This window comes from Schistocerca serialis, chromosome 3 (assembly GCF_023864345.2).
Source record: "Schistocerca serialis cubense isolate TAMUIC-IGC-003099 chromosome 3, iqSchSeri2.2, whole genome shotgun sequence".
Taxonomy (NCBI): Eukaryota; Metazoa; Arthropoda; class Insecta; order Orthoptera; family Acrididae; genus Schistocerca; species Schistocerca serialis.
This window is the reverse complement of record NC_064640.1, coordinates 126036366-126057824: the sequence shown is the minus strand read 5'-3', so window position 1 is coordinate 126057824 and position 21459 is coordinate 126036366. Positions and strand designations below refer to the sequence as shown.

The 21459-nt window shown below is 39.7% G+C and overlaps 1 protein-coding gene across 2 annotated transcripts in view; it reads left to right on the top strand.

Moving 5' to 3' along the window:
- Positions 1 to 21459, top strand: part of LOC126469818 (exportin-4-like) — a 225342-nt gene that overhangs the window by 186603 nt on the left and 17280 nt on the right. For both annotated transcript variants that reach the window (XM_050097100.1, XM_050097101.1), the window contains 3 exons: positions 1646 to 1821; positions 15657 to 15840; positions 16483 to 16838. In XM_050097100.1, coding sequence (XP_049953057.1) covers positions 1646 to 1821; positions 15657 to 15840; positions 16483 to 16838 — 716 coding nt within the window. The remainder of the gene's footprint in view (positions 1 to 1645; positions 1822 to 15656; positions 15841 to 16482; positions 16839 to 21459) is intronic.

Below are 21459 nucleotides of genomic sequence, written 5' to 3'. Positions count from 1 at the left end.
TGGAATTCAAATGTATACTTTCGTAATATGAAAATATGCAGTGTAAATGTTGCTGCACATCAAACATCCTTCCAAAATGTGTTTTTTTCCTAGAGTTTCGTCTTATAAAGTGTTGGGGCATTCTACACCAGTGCATACAAACCATAACCATTCAAAGGATTGATAAGTTTTACAGTTCTGAGGAAAAGTATGCTGTCACTTATCATGGAAAAAGTGTATTTTTAACCTGGAAATCCAGGAAAAAACTAGGAATTTTTTTTCCTTGTCCACATATACACCCTGCATAATGCTAATGAAAGAGGACTCTAAGATCACAAAAAGAAACATGGATATTCACTACTATGAAATGAGGTATAGAAAAGATTTTCATATGGTTAACAGAAGATTAACTTCAACAGTGAACATAAAAGAAGGAAAGTTTCTCCTTTGATGAATTAATAGTACAGGTTGAAGAAAAGCAATGTGGTAATGGTGTCAGATCAGGGTAGGCGATGTTAAATTGAACAAAGTTTTCCCAATAACCGTGCACCATTGTGAAACTGCGGTCATGAAATGACACAACCATACAGCGCCAAGCTTGTGAAAATGTATGTACTTGCCTCTGCTAATACCTGTTATCTTAAACTGTGCAGTTACTGATTAAATTAGATGAATATAAAAGTTTCAGCTGAATGGTAAAAGCTAGGCAAAATGTATATTCGTATACATGGTTTTCTACATTAAACACACATTTTCTGTTTGCAAATGATTCTTGCAGCTTCAAAAATTTTGTGACTCACCTTCACTGGTGTCTTTCATCAAACAACAAAGTCCATTGGTGTTAAATCAGGTGACCTAGGATGCGACTCTAGAGGACCACCACACCCGAACACTTTGTTAAATGTAATGGGGATTTTCACATGTCCACTGATGGCTGGTGGACATTGCATACTGCTCCATTAGAAAAATTCATATTGTTAGGGTGCTGGCAGTGTCTTAATTCTGTCACAAAAATTTGCTTGTTTTAAATAACCTTCTACTTTCAAAACTTGGATCAGTTGTGCGTGTAAAGGATGTAAACTGTTTCTTCTGTGACATTCAAAATAAAATGATTAGTGGCATAGATTATGAGCTGTTGCCCAAATGCTTTTCTCAGTTGTTTGCCTCCATGAAAGAGAACACTGCATGCACAAAGCTGTAATCTATCAGTCCAACAGAGAGAGATGTACAGTGTTAAGACACTAGACTCTCATTTATGAGGACCAGAGCTCAAATAGCAAAAAATGGAGTAATATTTCTGCATAATCATTGTATGACCATAAGTAATGTTGTTTTGAACTGTCTGAAGAAAGCTGGGTTCAGTCTGTGATGTACAGGAATGCTTCTTTATCCTACTTTTGTCCATGTGGCTTCTAGATCAACTTGTAGCAGGTCACAATTGTAATAGACTTAGGGTCATGGTACACACATGCTATTGACATAAAGAGGGATCTCTGCCTGCCTTTGTTTAATGATGAATTATACTTTTGTTGTCAACATCAACATTTTACTATACTTTACGAATGACACTCATAGTCTATATTAATCCAGAATGTCATGTTGAAAATTAAAATTTCTGCTTTTATCATGACTGGAAACAAGGAGTTCTGCAATTTTTTTGTTTCAGGTGTGTCTCAAGGAGCCCATTGCACTACAGCTGAGACTCTGCTCGACTTTCTTTATCCTGCCATGTTAGAATGTGCTTTCCTTGTGGATCTGTACCAAAACTACCAAGAAGTGGTTGAACTGATTCTGGAATTCTTTTGTTCTTGTACAAGATATATGCTTTGCTTTCTTTCAGAGGTACGCATTTTTTTCTTTATGCATTGCCATTGTTATGATGTATCAATTGTGATTGTTAGAAGCCTTTGTTGAACACACAAATTTCTTAAAACAAAATAATAATATATGAGCAAGTGTCAAGAAAGTATCACTGCAGTGTAATAAAAACAGAATTAATGACCTCTCAGAGGTGTATGATTTGTTCAGTAATGGTGTACCATACTTGATAAGCAAGCTAAATAATATCCTATTACAGGAAAACTTCTAGAATGTTTTATACAATAATTTTGTAATAAAAACAGAATTAATGACCTATCAGAGGTGCATGATTTGTTCAGTAATCATATACCGTACTTGATAAGCAAGCTAAATAAAATTTATCCTGTTACAGGAAAACTTTTAGAATGTTTTATACAATAATTTCCCAAGACGGTTGTGTGGCACTTCAGGGGGCTCAGACAGCAGTGACTGTGTTTGGGTTTTGCAAAACCAGGATTCCTGAGCAGGGAGCTTGTGCTTCTAATACTTTATTAAATGAGTCTAGGGTGTAAATGCTCAACAACATATCAAACATACCAGCACTTTGAGAGTGAGTGTCACGTATTCCCCTAGAGGCCTGTGTTAGCTGTTGAGGCAGTCATCCCGTGTGGATCAGAGTATGTGCTACGCTTTTACTAAAGAAAATACAACACAAAGGTCTGAGGTTACAATGTTGACTCCATATTCTGGTGCCAGGAAAACATACAAAACCACATAGTCACCTACATTGCCAACATCTTTTTCTGAAACACTGTAAATGTAAGGATATGACAAAGTGGCAGAAAGGAGCAATCATGTTTGGCCACACCCGTGGCCGTAGCGTGTGTGAAGTTGCTGTATTTGTTGATGTTTTGTAGTAGATTGTTCAACATGTCAACAAGCAGTGGTGTGACACATGTGACCATGACACATGAAGTCAGAATTGTGGTCGGAAAAAGACCCTGATTGAGAGGGACTGGAGACACATTCCTGGCCGTTGTGGCCGAGTGGTTCTAGGTGCTTCAGTTCGGAACCGCGCTGCTGCTACGGTCGCAGGTTCAAATCCTGCCTCGCACATGAATGTGTGTGATGTCCTTAAGTTAGTTAGGTTTAAGTAGTTATAAGTCTAGGGGACTGATGACCTTAGATGTTAAGTCCCATAGTGCTCAGAGCCATTTTGGAGACACATTTCAGGGCTTGTGAAGCAAAACTGCTTCCAAACCCAGTAGAAATTGCTGCAAGAAGTAAATGAAGGTCCATCCCAAACTGTTAGTGAAAGAGCATTGTGAGGGAAACTACATGCAATCATTGCTCACCTCTATTTTTCAAGAAGACAACAGAAAAGTTCATCAAGCTGTAAGAGTATGTGAGTGGTTTTCTGAACACTCTCCCACCCTATTATTTCATGTCACCTGGCCTGCAAAATCACCTGACTTGAATCCCATAGAAAATCTGTGGGACATGTTGAAACAGTGGGTGAAACACCAACATCAGCAGCGCCACAATTTGGTGGAATTGTGTGACCATATCACCAAAGAGTAGCTTAACCTGGAAGTGACATACCTGCACAACCTCGTGGATTCATTTCCTAATTGAATCTGTGCGGTTATGAAGTCCAGGGGCAGAATTATACAGTATTAAATTATGCTTGTAATGGTTTCTCTTGGGGGTGACTAATTTTTTGTCTGGTGAGCTTAGCATCCTGATCAGTTGTTCCACTATCTTCATGGTGTTCACACAGTCTAAAGGCCTAAACAGAAAAAAAACCTATGACAAATGTTTGCAATTTCTGTTTATGGCCCTTGTTCAGAAAATGTGTTCATTCCTGATGATGATTGTTTTGCTTGGAATATGAACGATAATTTAATAGCTCAACAACAATCAGAAATCTGATTTCCATTTTTCCTGCTATTCACCACCCTACCTTAAAGGGAAAAGTAGGCCTCTCCTCATGTTTGTATATATTGTCTATCCTGGACTTTCTGTTGTTGCAGCAGCATAAAAATTTGTTGTTCTAATGATCAAAGTAAAACAAAAGGAGTTTGACCGCATTGTTAGCAATGGGGAAAGTAGCAAGGATGTTAAATTCAAATGTGAGGGAATCCTTAGCATGGAAGTAAAAAAGAGAAGCTAGTTACTTTTATGTTCACTAATAATGAACATACATACAAAATGCATGATGCTTGATATTATAATACATGTAGGTAGGTAAGTACTTTCCTTTAAATTTCAACGGCATAAAACTTAAAATAACTGAAAAATGTGAGATGGAGAATATCGGTGAGACAGGTCATTTGTGTAATAGTACCAAGTCAAGCTTGAATGCACAGTAAAGTAAACTCATTAGCAAACATGTGTTAATCAACACTGTCTTTACATATTTTGATATAAGTGGGCATGTCAATGATGTACTCACAAGGAAGGATTCACAAATTGATGTTGTTAATGATCGCACAGATGAAGAGATTTCTGTTCACAAAATGATATGATGCAATGTATAGACACTGGATAAACATTCAGGACAAGGTAATTTCAAATTTCTCGACAGTAGTGCAATTTTACCAAAACCATTTGGTGCATTCTGCATTTGTTAACAGATCCATAATTTATTCCTTGCAACATCACTGCCAAAACTTTACCAGAATAATGTACCCTTACAGGTAATTCAGTAAACTATTAAAATCTTTTGTTGTTTATAATGTCAAACAGTTTACAATGACAAAAGATTTCATATTCTACCCATATAGGACATCTATTGGGCGAGTGTTCATCAAGGTTTTGATGCACTCCATGTATTGCTATTGTCTGAAGTGAAGTTTTGTTGTATTATACATCAGTACAGAGGTGGCATGACACTTCTTTCTGAAAAATCAGTGAGACTTGGGTATGTTCAGGTGTCATCATCACCACTACTATTTTCTCAAAATGGTAGGTTAGTACGTTACTTCTTCAGTGCTGTAAACCAATAGCATTAAGTTTGACATGTTCCCCTGTCCAGATAGAATTATCCTCATGTTTGACATACAATGTTGGCACTCCGTATAATCTATTGTAACATGTGCTCATGACTCCTAGGATTTGGGTCTTATCAAATAGAATATTATATTTTCTGATTACAAAGCATGTTCAGCTATAGGTAATGCATCCATTCCCCCCGTCTTATGTAAACAGCTGCATTTATCTTACTTTATTCCTTTCTCCCGTGTCCTCTCCTTAGTATCTGTGTACATTTACCCATAACTTCACAGTATTCTGCAGATGGTGGACAAATATATGGAAGCACCAAAAACACAACACATTACCATGCCTAATACAGTGTAGGAAACCTGCTGGAATTCCAAACAGCTTCCAGTCATCTCGGAGGGGATAAATGCAAGTTCTGTGTGGTTTTCAAGGGAATCTTATTCCATACTTCCTGCAAAATAGTGGTGAGTTCAGGTAATGATGATGATGGAGGTGGATAGTGAACACGACCTCTCTCTCCAAAGTAGACCATAAAGGGTCAATAATATTGACATCTGGTGACTCTGATGGCAAGGGTAAATGTGACAGTTCATCCTTGTGCTCACAAAACCAATCGTGGACAATGTGAGCTGTGTGAACAGAAGTCCTGCTGTCTCGGAACACAGCATCGCCATCGGGGAATAATCATATGTACCATGGGATGGACCTGATCAGCCAAGATGGTCACATAATCCTTGGCAGTAATGCAACCTTGCAAGTAACCATGGGCTCGTGGAATGCCATGATATGGCTGCTCAAAGCGTTACTGAACTCCCAACGTGTTTCGCTCTTGGACATAAACTAGGTCAGAAGTTAGAAACAGTGTGAAACCATGTTTTCCTGTTACGGGTATTTGCGTCACTGATGAGTGGTTTTCGAATTCCAGCTCTCCCTGCAATTCCCTGATTATGAAGCTCCCTTCGTGTTGTTTTGATGCTGACAGGGCTTGTGAGTGCAACATTCAGTTCTGCAGTGACTTTTGCAGTTGTTCTCTTATCTTTTTCAGTGCAATCACCTTCAATGACTGTGTGTCAGAATCTCACAACTCACACTTTTGTCTGTGTTGTGACTTTGCAGTTGATGTTTTGTATGCATTATAAATCTTCAGTACATTGCCTCTTAAATCATCAAACACTTTGGTTACCATGGTTGTGGAAGCATCCACCGTAAGGGCTCGGACATATTGCACTCACAACTACACAGAACATTGTTCCGATCACAACTGACACTTGCAATGTATTGAAAACATTGCACAGGTGCCATTCGTGGTCAGATACAATGGCGCAACCTGTAGGCGTGCCTAGCATCTGCATTTATGTTCAAACATGCATTTCTCGTGGTGTTTCCAAATTTAGTCCAATCACTGTATATAAACCTGAATTTTCTTGTGATTGCTGAACATTCTTGTCCATCCTCAGATTATGTTGTATATTCTTTGCATATTAAAGTGATTTTCCTTTTGGCAAAGGTCTTTCCTATATGGCCAGTAACATCTTTGAAAGAGAGTAAAAGGCCTCGGGTTTTATAGATGCCCATATGTCACTTTGGTCTCTTCATAACTGCTGTAATGCCTTTCAGAAATCAAAGAATGGGTAACAATTCTATAGCAAAGTGTTGATAAGATTAACTCTTTCTTTTCCCATGCAACTCATGTTCTACATCGAAAGGACAACTCTTGAGTTCACACTTAAGTGCTTGGCTGAGGATTCTCAGAGATAGAACTACTTTCAGATTGTTTCTTGATCTATTCTCAAATGACACATGGAAAAATATGAACACCTAAATCTTTTCATATAAGTTCTTATTTCTCTTATTTTATTGGGTTGGTCAATTCTCCATATGTAGGTGAGAGTCAACAAAGTATTTTCACATTTGGAGGAGAAAGTTGGGAACCGAAATTTCGTGAAAAGATTTTGCCACAGCAAAATAGCCTTTGTTTTAATGATTGCTACCCCAACTCACAAGCTATATATGTAGCACTCTGCCCCCTACCTTACGCTGATACAAAACAAGCTGCCTTCTTTGAACTTTACCAATGTCCCCTGTTAATCCTATCTGGTAAGAATCACATACCTTGCAGCAGTCCTCCAGAAGAAGATGGACAGGTGTACTGCAGGCAGTTTCTTTGGTAGATTTGTTGTGCCTTCTAAGTGTTCTACCAGTAAAATGCAGTCTTTGATTCATCTTCTCCACAACATGTTCAAGAATTCACTCCACTGTTGTTTTACCCTTTTATGATCCTATACTTATTTTGTGAATAGTGAATTGGATTTATCCGTGGTCCAAGCTACTATTGCCATTCTTGAAGGCTGATAGGGAATTGGATTCCTCTGTGGCCCAAGTTAATGTTGCTATTGTTTAAGGCCAACATGCAGAAAAATGTAATCTGCATTGTACCTCCTCGACTTTCATGAATGGAAGGTTCGCATTAACCTTACGCTGATATTTGTGTGGTGGAAGGAGCGGGGGGGGGGGGGATTCTGCCTTTTTCCGTGTCTCCACAGTAAGAACATACTGTCCACCTAACAGAACTTGATATTCAAGCTGGGCTTTTTGGTGTCCTTACTGGTCATTACAGAGATAGATGAAGGAAGAATTAATGTTTCTTGTCTCATCTTGTAATGTGCATTCTTTAAATTTTAAGAGTGTCTTCTATCTACATCTACACTCCGCAAGCCACCCATCGGTGTGTGGCGGAGGGCACTTCACGTGCCACTGTCATTACCTCCCTTTTCCGTTCCAGTCGCGTATGGTTCACGGGAAGAACGACTGTCTGAAAGCCTCCCTGCGCGCTCGAATCTCTCTAACTTTCCATTCGTGATCTCCTCGGGAGGTATAAGTAGGGGGAAGCAATATATTCGATACCTCATCCAGAAATGCACCCTCTCGAAACCTGGCGAGCAACCTACACCGCGATGCAGAGCGCCTCAACTGCAGAGTCTGCCACTTGAGTTTGCTAAAGATCTCCGTAACGCTAGCACAGTTACCAAATAACCCTGTGACGAAACGCGCCGCTCTTCTTTGGATCTTCTCTATCTCTTCCGTCAACCCGATCTGGTACGGATCCCACACTGATGAGCAATACTCAAGTATAGGTCGAACGAGTGTTTTGTAAGCCACCTCCTTTGTTGATGGACTACATTTTCTAAGGACTCTCCCAGTGAATCTCAACCTGGTACCCGCCTTACCAACAATTAATTTTATATGATCTTTCCACTTCAAATCATTCCGCACGCATACTCCCAGATATTTTATAGAAGTAACTGCTACCAGTGTTTGTTCCGCTATCATGTAATCATACAATAAAGGATCCTTCTTTCTATGTGTTCGCAATACATTACATTTGTCTATGTTAAGGGTCAGTTGCCACTCCCTGCACCAAGTGCCTATCTGCTGCAGATCTTCCTGCATTTTGCTACAATTTTCTAATGCTGCAACTTCTCTGTATGCTACTGCATCATCCGCGAAAAGCCGCATGGAACTTCCGACACTATCTATCTTAATGTGATGCAAAGTATCTTTCCTGTAGTATCTGTCCTTTAAAATATTTGAATGTTTTTGTGATCTCTTTTCTGATAATACAAATTGGCTAGGGGCTCAATGGTGAAGAATAGATCAAATGAGAGTTTTGTAAGCTATTTTCTTCTTGGACGTGGTACATATCATGAGGAGTCTCCCAGTGAATCTCAGTTTGACAACTGTTTCCTCACAGCATAAATTGCTTGTAATAGAAGATGGTTGTGGCTGATGGCAGTGTTTGTTCAGCAAAGCTTTAATTAAACAAAAAAGTTTTTATGTCATTTGACATTTTTACAGTACATAGTTTTTCATGTTGAGAATCATCCACCAGTCTATTTTACAGCAGGCCTTTGTGCATTTTATAATAATAATCTAATGATACAGCTTCCTTGTGCACAACTGTCCCCTATGTATGAGGTCCAGAAAATGCAGCATCTGTTTTTGGCAAAATCCGCATGTATTTTGTGCAAAATGTGCATCTATTTTTTCAAAATTTGCATATAATTTTTTATGAGTAGACAGACAAATTTAAAAAGTTATCACCCTGCATGAGTGAAGACCAACAAAGCCTTAGTTCTTCGAAATTGATTTTTAAAAAAATGTACTGATTGGAAACTTTTTAACTGAAATGTTTGCTTTTGCAAAAACTTCAACAGCTTTTTTTCCAAAATGGTCTTTATTTGGCTGTATTTAATCTTTCGAAACCAGCAGCATTTTCCCACTGGTGTACTGAATACATCTACAATTAAAGGAGTTTCTGGACATTATTTGTCTTCTTCGACCCAATTTGATGACTACAAAAGCTGCAGAATATTAATTTTGATCTTTTTTGGGCATTTGTAGCTATGTCTAACAATGCTACAGATAGAACTGACAAGGCATTTAGTGTAGAAATAGATACAAAAGTAACTCTGTTTTAAAACAATGGAAGAACTTCAATGCACTCAAGCAAACATTTTAGATTTTTCTTTCAACCATTATAGAGCCGAGTGCAGGCACTATGCAGTATAGTGGCAGATCTCTGTGGGCATAAACAGTCTAGAATCCTGACTGCCAGATGGGAGAGGAGCGGTGCAAATAAACAAGCCCGGCCTCCCTCTTGCAGGGCAGCCAATCTCTGGGGGTGTTGTAAGCAACATAACTGAAATCCATGATGGACAGGGGTTAGTTGATTCACTCATTTTAAAATAAGAAAAGAAAACAACGAGCAGTGCACAACACAAAGCATTTGGGAACAGCTACGTGCATTTGCTTGTAAAGGTTGGCAGGGCATTGTTAATGATGTAGCTCAGGCACGACCTCTAGCAGTATTCAACACAACCATAGTTTAAAACATCTGCGACCTAATTTGCCATGTTAAAAGTGCATTATAACAACTTTGGAACTTAAGCTGACAAACAAACATGTGTGTTTCTATGTTATAAAATGCTAAATGTCACAGTGCCACAGCTGAGTACTACGTAGCATTATGTCGCGTGTATGTTAAAAAGACTATTCAACCACCCACAAATTGCATGGCACCAGAGCATTGAGTGCATTGATACATCATTGCACTTGTGGACTTTATTTTTAGAAACAGGTTCGTACAGACACTATTCCTGGTAAAATACACTCCTGGAAATTGAAATAAGAACACCGTGAATTCATTGTCCCAGGAAGGGGAAACTTTATTGACACATTCCTGGGGTCAGATACATCACATGGTCACACTGACAGAACCACAGGCACATAGACACAGGCAACAGAGCATGCACAATGTCGGCACTAGTACAGTGTATATCCACCTTTCGCAGCAATGCAGGCTGCTATTCTCCCATGGAGACGATCGTAGAGATGCTGGATGTAGTCCTGTGGAACGGCCTGCCATGCCATTCCCACCTGGCGCCTCAGTTGGACCAGCGTTCGTGCTGGACGTGCAGACCGCGTGAGACGACGCTTCATCCAGTCCCAAACATGCTCAATGGGGGACAGATCCGGAGATCTTGCTGGCCAGGGTAGTTGACTTACACCTTCTAGAGCACGTTGGGTGGCACGGGATACATGCGGACGTGCATTGTCCTGTTGGAACAGCAAGTTCCCTTGCCGGTCTAGGAATGGTAGAACGATGGGTTCGATGACGGTTTGGATGTACCGTGCACTATTCAGTGTCCCCTCGACGATCACCAGTGGTGTACGGCCAGTGTAGGAGATCGCTCCCCACACCATGATGCCGGGTGTTGGCCCTGTGTGCTCGGTCGTATGCAGTCCTGATTGTGGCGCTCACCTGCACGGCGCCAAACACGCATACGACCATCATTGGCACCAAGGCAGAAGCGACTCTCATCGCTGAAGACGACACGTCTCCATTCGTCCCTCCATTCACGCCTGTCGCGACACCACTGGAGGCGGGCTGCACGATGTTGGGGCGTGAGCGGAAGACGGCCTAACGGTGTGCGGGACCGTAGCCCAGCTTCATGGAGACGGTTGCGAATGGTCCTCGCCGATACCCCAGGAGCAACAGTGTCCCTAATTTGCTGGGAAGTGGCGGTGCGGTCCCCTACGGCACTGCGTAGGATCCTACGGTCTTGGCGTCGCTGCGGTCCGGTCGCAGGTCGACGGGCACGTGCACCTTCCGCCGACCACTGGCGACAACATCGATGTACTGTGGAGACCTCACGCCCCACGTGTTGAGCAATTCGGCGGTACGTCCACCCGGCCTCCCGCATGCCCACTATACGCCCTCGCTCAAAGTCCGTCAACTGCACATACGGTTCACGTCCACGCTGTCGCGGCATGCTACCAGTGTTAAAGGCTGCGATGGAGCTCCGTATGCCACGGCAAACTGGCTGACACTGACGGCGGCGGCGCACAAATGCTGCGCAGCTAGCGCCATTCGACGGCCAACACCGCGGTTCCTGGTGTGTCCGCTGTGCCGTGCATGTGATCATTGCTTGTACAGCCCTCTCGCAGTGTCCGGAGCAAGTATGGTGGGTCTGACACACCGGTGTCAACGTGTTCTTTTTTCCATTTCCAGGAGTGTAGTTCATCTGGATAAAACTCTCTGTGAAATAGTGTCTGTAAGTAATTTCACATATTGAGGAAGAATTCAAATCTATTTCACATTTATCACAAACTGCGAATTTTTATGGTCATTACCTTTATATAAACAGCTTTAGTTACTGATATAGTCTACTCGGGCGTATGTAAATCTTTTATCCATCCACATGTCTGATTTGATATTCCAGAAGCATCTATGTATTGTTCACTAAATGGCAATGCGGAACTATATCAAAGGCTTATTGGTGATCAAGAAATATCTGCAGCCTGCAGGGACTCACAAATGATAAAAAACACATAGCTGTCATTAACATAGTGGTGGAGATGCTTGTTACACAAAAATTCAACATATGTGATCACTACACATTCCATATTTATACAGAAGTTCAAACATGGCTGCAGAATTTTTTGATCCAGTTGTTGTCTATGAAAGTACGTTTTCTTTTAAATCTGGCCGCTTTAAATATTTTTTTCTTAACCTTGTTTGAATGACATGTTTCATTTAAGGGACTGTTTTGATATACAGGGTGAAGCGAAATTTGCATACTTGGGCTTCAAAGCACGACTCCGACCATGGCATTGATAAAAAAATGTCTCCAACAAAATTTCGGCCGGTGAGCACATCCTGCAGAAAAAGGATGTAAAAGAGTGGCAATCTGGCAACACTGTAAGCACATGTATGGTAACTACCTCTGTCAGCACATATTAGTTGTGCTGTACTTTTAATGCAGTGGATAGAGTTTTGGGTTAGCTTGCAGGAGGTTGATGGTTCGTTCCTGGGTTGAGGGATATGTTTTTTTATTTGATAAATGTTGTCCAGGTGGTATGGTATCTGGCATCTTAATCGTCAACAGTGACTGTAGCAGGTGTTCCAGAAAACATTTGCACTGTCATACTGCAATCATAGAAATGGAAGATTGGTCAGCTTTGAAAGAATCCCATTCCACTTCGTGTGTGTGAATTTATTCACATCACTTCATTTACTAGGTGCAAAACTTTTTTTTCTTTATACCCTCCTCCAATGGTCCCATAGGTTAGTACCAACTATTATTCTTGCCTCGTTCAGGTCCATTACATTTTGTTAGGGCCTTATGTTAAGAGTGGCATTAGCAACGTGCTTTGCGAATAATGTCCAAACTCTGTTCCTATTTGTATGTGTTATCACCATGGTCCCACTAATTATGCCTATCGACATTGAGTCTGGTAACTGCATGCTGTTTAGTACGTATCTCAATGCATTATTATTATTATTATTATTATTATTATTCTATTGATGGGATTATGGAAACATCACATCTATTACCGTTAGGGAAACAGTGTACTTCAAAACTGAACATTTTGCAATTCGCGGTGTCAGGTTGAATCATGCAGAACAGTATCTGTCAGAGGGGTAATGCATGTTAGGAGGACCAGCGCGCAGGCCTCACAGTGTGTTTATACTGTGTGTACTGTCCACCAGATAGGGACTAGTTGCGAGTGGAGTAATGCTCCCAATGCAGACTCCAATGTACATGCCTACACGTATCAAATTTTCTGATTGTAAACCTCTAAAGCAGTGTGGCAGATGTCTGGCATACACAAACAGTATGGGGATATGCTTCTGGTCATTGGTGCATCTGATAACCGGGTTGCTGTTGCCGTTCATGGATATGCTGCTAGAAAACCTCATTGACGCCATCCAGATAAAAATGTGCTTCGTCATCTGGAGCTGTGCCTTCGGGAGTCAGGTTCTCTCCTTCCACCACCGTGTGGCAATGGTCATCCACGGACTCACCGTACTCCAGCTACTGAGGAAGCTATTCTGGAGGTCATACACCAAGAACCTCAGTGAAGTACACATAGTGTAGCGAGGTAGCTGTGTGTCTTGCAACCCATGGTCGTTAATGTGCTGTATGAGCATGGGCTGCACGCCTATCATTATGGTTTCACGCAACACCTATATCCTACAGATCGCCATCAGCAGATGCAATTCTGTGAATGGTTCCAACAACAAAAGGATGCCAATGATGACTCCTTGAACACCGTAGTATGGTCAGATGAAGCAGCATTCACTCGTGAGGGTGTCTTCAATATGCACAATGCCCACCATTGGCGTGAGGGTAACCCACATGTCACCCGTGATCATGGATATCAAATTTGCTTTGGTCTCAATATCTGGGCTGAAATATTGGGCGACAGATGTTTGTGCCCCTACCTGTTGCCTGACCAGTTGACTGCATGAAAGTATCATGCATTCCTCTCAAACTGTGCCTGATCCACTGGAAGGTGTTCCAGTACATGTTCAGCAGAGGATATGGTTCCAACATGATGGTGCTCCTTCACACTCTGGAATTAATGTGTGAAAGTATATGGACAGAACATTTTCAGGGAAATGGCTCAGACATACAGGTCCAGTTGTATGGCCATCGTGTTCATGTGACCTAAATCCCGTGGATTTCTTCCTGTGGGGACACCTGAAGGAGCACATGCACGCTACTCTCCCAAAAAATGTGGAAGAACTGGTAGCGTGTTTTCATGCTGCTCTTGTTACTGTGAATGCAGCTTTGCTACAAAAGGTCCAGAGCTGTATTATCTGGTGGGTTGCGCAATGTTTAGACATGCAGGGAGGGCACTTTGAGCATCTGTTGTTCTGAGGACAATGTATTATGTTGTGAAGGTCATGAAATCATTCATATGGACATTATTATTGTAACTGGTTACTAATGTGCAACATTGGAGCACTAATCTTACATGTGGTATAAATAACAAATAGATGTTGTGTTATTGTATTGTGCTATTATCTTTAGCATCTCGAAATTGATATTGTTTATGTAGTTATTCTGTCCTGTGACCTAAGAAACAATGTATATTATGGTATGAAATGTCAGAATGAAATTAGCAAATAAAAAAAATGTGCCCCAACCCAGGATCGAACCCTCGGCCTTCTGCATGCCAACCTAAAACTCTATCCCCTCCACCAACTGTAAAGCACAACTAATATGTGCTGAAAGAGGTAGTTACCATATATGTGCTTATAGTGTTGCCAGATTGCCACTCTCTTTAACGTCCTTTTTCTGCTGGATGCACTTGCCGGACAAAATTTTGTGACAGACATTTTTTTATTTGCTCGCATGTGAGGAGTCGCACTGTGAAGCCCAAGTGTGCGAATTTCGCTACACCCTGTATATTAAAATTCACCATTGACTCCATGTTCAATCACCAGTGGGACTAAAATGTCAATATGATGAAAATGTTTGGAGTGTTGTTAAGAAGAACAGTGTTGCCATGTACTATGGAAAAGTTCTTTTCTGGGCATGTGTTAACATAGTTTACTTGCTCCTAGACATGTCAGAGGTGATCTTATGAAAGTTGTTAATATAATTGTAATACACAGTATATTGTTTAGTCAACTGAGACATTTCTTAAAGCATTGTTACAAATGTCAGTGGTTGTAAATCTCTCTCTTTAAGAGGCAGTTTTATCTAACTCCAGCCTCCTCTTTCGTTTTACCAGTTGAAATTATAAGTAAAGTACTTGCCATGGATAGAATATTTTTCTGTGAAATCACTAAAGTAATATGGGTTTTCATAAAATAAAAAAATCACATTTTCAGTTAAAGTAAAAATAATTTCTGTCATTTAGACTGAGAACGTGTTACTATCAATTAATATGCTCCTTGTGTTAGGGAGCACATTGTCAGCAATGTGTATTTATTTACTGTAATTGTATTCTTCACTAAACTTTCCTCAGAGTAAACCGAAGCTCTAATTGTATCTTGTTTCAGTTTGTTGTCAAAAAGAGCAATTGGTTTTTGAAGCCAGAAACTACTAATTTCTTGTAGTTTCTTATTTCAGGGCCCTATTAAGATGACAAATTTCTCCAATAAATTCATTTTATTAAATTTTTCTGCTTCATTATTGTTCAGTTATCTTTTTTTCAGTTTGGCTTTTAATGCAGTCCCTCTCCATTCGTCCTTAGGATTATGTAAATTAACAAGGGGTACACATTGAACAAGGAATGTTTTGTCATACTGTTGTAGCAGGAAGACACCAGCTGCTACAGAGGACAAGTTAGTTTCACCATCATATTTTTGTGTAATGGTTATGTGACTGTACATATAGACATTGATTTTCTGTAGTTGTTCATTGTAATAATTCAAATACGAAAACTGTGTGCAGCTGCTATTAATGACACTATGATTTTGGGCTGTATGCTTTTTGCCAAAGAGTTTCAGGCTACATTTCTTTTCTTTCTGGATGTAGCTGTATGTAATTTACTAAACATTTGTACTACTTTAATAGGCCTACAGCAGAAGACTGAATGCAGCAGCTCTTGAGACTGTAAAAGTGTATACATTAAGGAACAAAGGACGTTTTAGTATAGAGGCAGCTGCTGAAGAGAACGCATATCAAGATATAATATTGCTGCTTGAGCTCCTCACGGGATTGCTGTCCAAGGATTACGTGGTTGATCTAGTTCCCAGTGGTAAGTAAATTTAAAATTCAGCGTAAACCTTCAACATGGTTTGCCTGATGCCTGGTTTTGATCAGATGTTATTTTCAGATGAAATAGACGAGGCACTGTTCCTTACATGGAAGACAATAAATATTTTCATTGAATGCCATATGTATTGATAATACAAATTAATTCATCTGTTTGAGAAAATAATTTAATGTAGTAAAGGAACTCAGGTGTCATAAAAATAGATTTTCGTTCAAGCACATACTGTTCAGGTAATACATTCACTGAGTTATTTGCATCATTTTTGCTTCCACATTTAATCAAATGTGAATGTATACAGTTCTGTGAGAAGTGAATGTCAACAGGCTGTAGAGGCACTTGAGTAGTGGTTTTACCAAAATTATATCTGATCAGTTGAACCTGCATTTTTCTGTTGCAAAACTGAAGCAAAATTGTTTCCTTATCTAGTTGCATAAGAAGATTGAGCACAACATTTATTTCAATTTGTTAATTTTGTTGGGTTCTATGAAGATGTTGAAATGTACTTGTCATTGTGCTACTTCTATAAATCTTTTTTTTAGAGCATGTTGGTAATATAATTGTACTATGATACTTAATTTAAATGTAGTTGTAAAGTGTAACTGATACTACTTTTTTGGTTTTTAGTTTTACAGCATCCAGTGCAGTCAACAGGACATGGATATGATGCAGCAGATATTGTACTGTTTGGATTGAACACACTGATGCCCTTACTGAGTATAGAGTTGCTGAAGTTTCCAAAATTGTGTCTTCAGTATTTTAAGTTAATAACATTTGTGAGTGAACTGTATCCAGACAAAGTCTGTGCATTACCTGAAAATATGTTGGTTCACCTCATGGAGTCAGTAGCATTGGGTCTATCAGATCTTGGCCATGATGTTTCTGTGCTGAGCTTTGACCTTGTGGAAGGATTGGCTTCACATATATATGGTTCTCGTTCCCAAGCATCAGTTGCTGGTGCCACTGTCAAGAAGTTTTTGGAGGTAAGTTCAGTAAACAAAAGTCTCATCTTTTGCTGTCACTCAATGACAGAAACTTTTTGGTTCTTCTATCTTGCATGATAACAAGAACAACTGGAAAAGATATTGTTACACAGAAGTTAGGTAGTCGATAGCGCTGAAGTAAATATAACTGTCAGAAATGAAGTATAACAAATATTTTGAGTAACCATTAAAAATGTTGCAGGTGTGTATTAGTTACCTGAAATAAACTTCTTAAGTACCGTTAAACATAATAGTTGTAAAAGAGTAAAAGAGGATTGCTGACTCAGAGAATATGACAGCCAAAATTCCATAAAATACTGGACTAAACAAATGCACTCTGATATGTCTGCAAGAGCATATCAGAAATAATGAGAACATTTTAAGAGAAACAGTTGAGGATAACAACATGATGAAGAGATGAAAATGAATTACAGTGGATAGGCATTCAATGTCAGGATGTCAGATGGCATCATTACAGCCAAAGTATCCTTAGTTTCAAATGCTGTTACCATTTATTTTACAACTTGAAAGGCAGCAATAGCAGCTTTAGTACTTTTGCTCTCTTAGAAACTAAGCTAACTGTTGGAGAGGAGATTATGCTTTTTGAAATAGATTCTTTCTTTCTTTTTTTTCTTTTTTTCAGTGTATGTAATGAACTTAGACTTTGAAAGGATAGGAATAATCGAAACTGGTTGGTAGTTTTGGGGGCAGAAAGATATCATTCTTTCTCAAAAACTAGCATTAATTTGAAGTTACATGTGAAGTCCATATATTTGGAGTTTGAGAATTTAGTTAACAAGTTTTGCAACATCTGTGGATGTGACAGTAATACAGTGTAAAACATTAATCCTAGTGGTCTTGACAATAAGTGAATGTATTGCAGATGTACCTGTTGAGTTTATTATTCAGTTCATTTAAAGTGGTTAGGGATGCATGCTTTGAACCTGATTCTACAGTTGTTAAGAATTTATACTTCACTTTTTCCCTTCATATTTATGTAAAGCTAAACTCATTAGTGGCAATAATATGTGGAACATTCTGTAGTCACACACAATTAATTCACATTTTTGTGGAGAATTAATAGTAATGTTATAAAAGCAACCATTATTCCATGTGGAGTTGAAATTTGTTTGCTGTAGGACCTCTAATATTAAAAGATAGAAAAATTTTCTTGAAACATGTTCATTAAATTTGGCATTTCTATATTGAAATAAGCAAATATCATGCATTTTGGCTAGATATTACTATTGTCACCAGTAATTATTGAAGCGTATTTAAATTAGCACCTGGACATCTACACAATCTATTAATTATAATATTTTGTACACTCACTAATAAATTCTGCATCCTATAATCTTCATTGTGACTGGGTCCACAGCTATCATGAATTTTTTAAAGGCATCATAAAATCATTTAGAAAATTCTTTGTCCATTTCAAAATAATACATAATACAAAAATTATAGCAGTATGTAGTAAATACTCTATCTTCTCCAGGGTTCCATTTACTGATACAAAATGTGTCCAATAATATAACCATGAAATGAAAAATTTGGCTTATCCTCTCTTCACCATTGTTCTGACACCATACCACATCAACACTTTGAGTGTTTTAAAAATGTTTTAATTCTGGTTATTTTCTTGTAATACAGTGATAGTTATCGTGCAACAAAGAAATTTATTTTTATTACTCATTGTCTATACCCAATCTGTTTTGAGACTCATTTTTACAATTGTGATGATAATTTCTAAACTGTTTGAATTTACCACTAAAAACTGAAGTGTTTTCACAACACTGTTCACACAACTAAGTAATTTAGGTGTAAAGGATCCCACTCACTGAATAGTAGAAGCATTGAGTCATTGACAGACACATACAAAAGAGAAAGAAGACTTCTTGCTAGCTTTTGGAATAAATCGTACACACACACACACACACACACACACACACACACACACACAAGCCCTTACATTAAGCCGGCTGGATACACAATGCCAGGATTGCATTTCAGCAGGTGGACTAGTTTGGAGGGGATAGAGGGAGAAAGAGGTGGGAGCTAGGAAAAGAGGTTAGCTAGCAGCCCGGAGGGTGGTAGCAGATTTACTTGCTGTAAATTCAGGAGAGAGGGTGGCAGGTGCTCAGAGCTGGTGAGGTGGATGATGATGATGATGATGATGATGATGATGATGATGATGATGTGATGTGGAGGTGTAGATGGGAGAGGGGGAAAGGACAGGAGAAGGGGAAACAGTTAGGTAGCAGAGATTGGGGCCAGGAGAGATACGGGAACAAAGGATGTGTTGCAAGGCTAACTCCCATCTGTGTATTTCAGAAAAGCTAGTACTGGAGAGAAGGAGCCAAATGGCACAGGTTGTAAAGCAGCCATTGAAACTGAGCATGCTGTGCTCAGTTGCATGTTGTGCCACTGGGTAGTCAACTTTGTTCTTGACCGCAGTTTGGCAGTGAGCATTCATTCTAGTGGACACACGATTGATTGTCACACCGATATAAAAGGCTGTGCAGTTATTGCAGCAGAGTTGGTGTATGACATGGCTGCTTTCACAGGTTGCCCTCCCTGTGATGGGATAGGATAAACCTGATACAGAACTGGAAGGGGAAGTGCTGGGTGGGTGGATTGGGCAGGTCTTTCATATGGGTCTTCACACAGTGGTATAATCCCTGTGGGAAGGGGTTGGGATTGGGAGTGGCATGGGGATGGACAAGGATGTTGTGGAGGTCACGTAGGTGACAGAATGTCACTTTAGGAGAGGTGAGAAGGATCTTTGGTAGGATGTCCATAATTTCTATGCATGATGTTAGATAATGAAAGCCATCACAAAGGATGTGGTTCAGTCGCTTCAGTCAGTGGTGATATTGGGTGATTTTATTTGGGGTGGGGGGTGCCTCCTTTGTAGCTGATTCTTGGGGGGGGGGGGGGGGAGATTAAGGGTGTGTGAGGATACAACACAGGAAAGCTGTCGGTGGACTAGGTTTGTGGGGTAGTATCTGTCTGTGAAGGACAAAGGGTGATAACTGTTAGAATGTGGGTAATATTTGTAGTTAATGGGCTTAATATGGACAGAGGTGCAGATGGAAGTATTATAGAGATGGAGATCAACATCCAGGAAGGTGGAATGTTCATTTTAAGAGGACCTTGTGAAGTTGATGTGTGAGAAGGTGTTGTGGTTGTGGAGGAATATGGATAGATTGTTTGTTTTTATACCTTCCACACAAAGGAGAAATAGTTGTGTGTACAGATATAGTTTGTAAGGTAAGATGTATGAGGAATGAGGTAGTGGATTTGGAGTCTGAAGATGTGTAGTGTTTTATAGCTGCAAGGCCATGGGCATATAGGATGTTGGCATATAGGGAGGTAGCCGCAACAGTGACAAGGAGGGATCCAGGTGGTAAAGGGAGGGTGAAGAGTGTGAAGGAAGTGGCTAGCATTTTTGAAAGGCTATGCTTCTGGCAATTGATTGAAGGTGTTGGTCAGCAAGAGTGGAAATTCTTGCAGTAGGGGAACAACAACAAGGTACAATGGTGTGTCCAGGATTGTTGGGTTTGTGGATTTTGGGGAGCACATAGAAGGTGGGTTTGGGGGGGGGGGGGGGTGTTGTTGGGGCGAGGATGGAGATTGACTCAAAGGAATGGTTCTGCGATGGGTCTAATTTCAATAGGGATTGGAGGTTATGCTGGTCTTCTGGTATGGGATCACTATGGTAGAGTTTGTCACTGGAGGAGTCAGGTAGTTGGTGGAAGCCTTTTGTCAGATGGTCACTGAAATTCATCATGAGAGTGGTCTAGCTTTTGTCTGCTGGGAGGGTGACTGGGTTGGCTTTGGTTAATCTTGCCCCTTTTTGTTCAGAACACCATCCAAATTGTTAACTGCCTACATGACTATCCCCTGGTCTCCTTCGACTGTAGCCCTTGCCATGGCTTTGAGATTACGCTAGTCAGCAAATTTAAACTTTTTTTCTGCATCTGGTTTGTAAATGGGTGGATTTACCTAATTTTGCAGTGCTGAATTCATTGGTAAAATCAGTTTTTCTCTATCACAGTATATTTCCTAGATACACAGCAGAATCAGAAACAGTACTGGAATGCTGTGACAGAATTAAAACAAACAAGAAATATGTGTTCAAAACTTTAGAATTCAATACTACTGAATATTTGTATATACAGATGATCTAAACATATTTTCAACTGTCATCTTTTTTGGTGTTAAAAATTTGACAACAGTTCTCTTCTTTTGTTTGCCATTTCATCACTCTCCCTAACAAGACCCCCACAGTAGTAACTTATCAAAGGGTTCCAGTGACCTTGATAACAGTGTTTCATTGTATGGATGTCTTTGTAGAAGAGTGTAAAACTGTTCACAGTGCTCATAGCTTATGGCTACAAAATTTTACTGAAAGAAATCGAGGTGGGGATGTAAAAAGTGAATTTTAAGCGACATTATACATTGTTGTAACTTTCTAACAGATCATTGATAATGAAAACATAGTTATCATCTCTTCTATTGCTCAAAAAGCCCTTTAACACTGCTTTGAAAGAGGACCAAGCAGCTACTTCAATATTTGTGAGTTTGATTTGAAAGGATTAATCTTTCATCAATTTTCTTA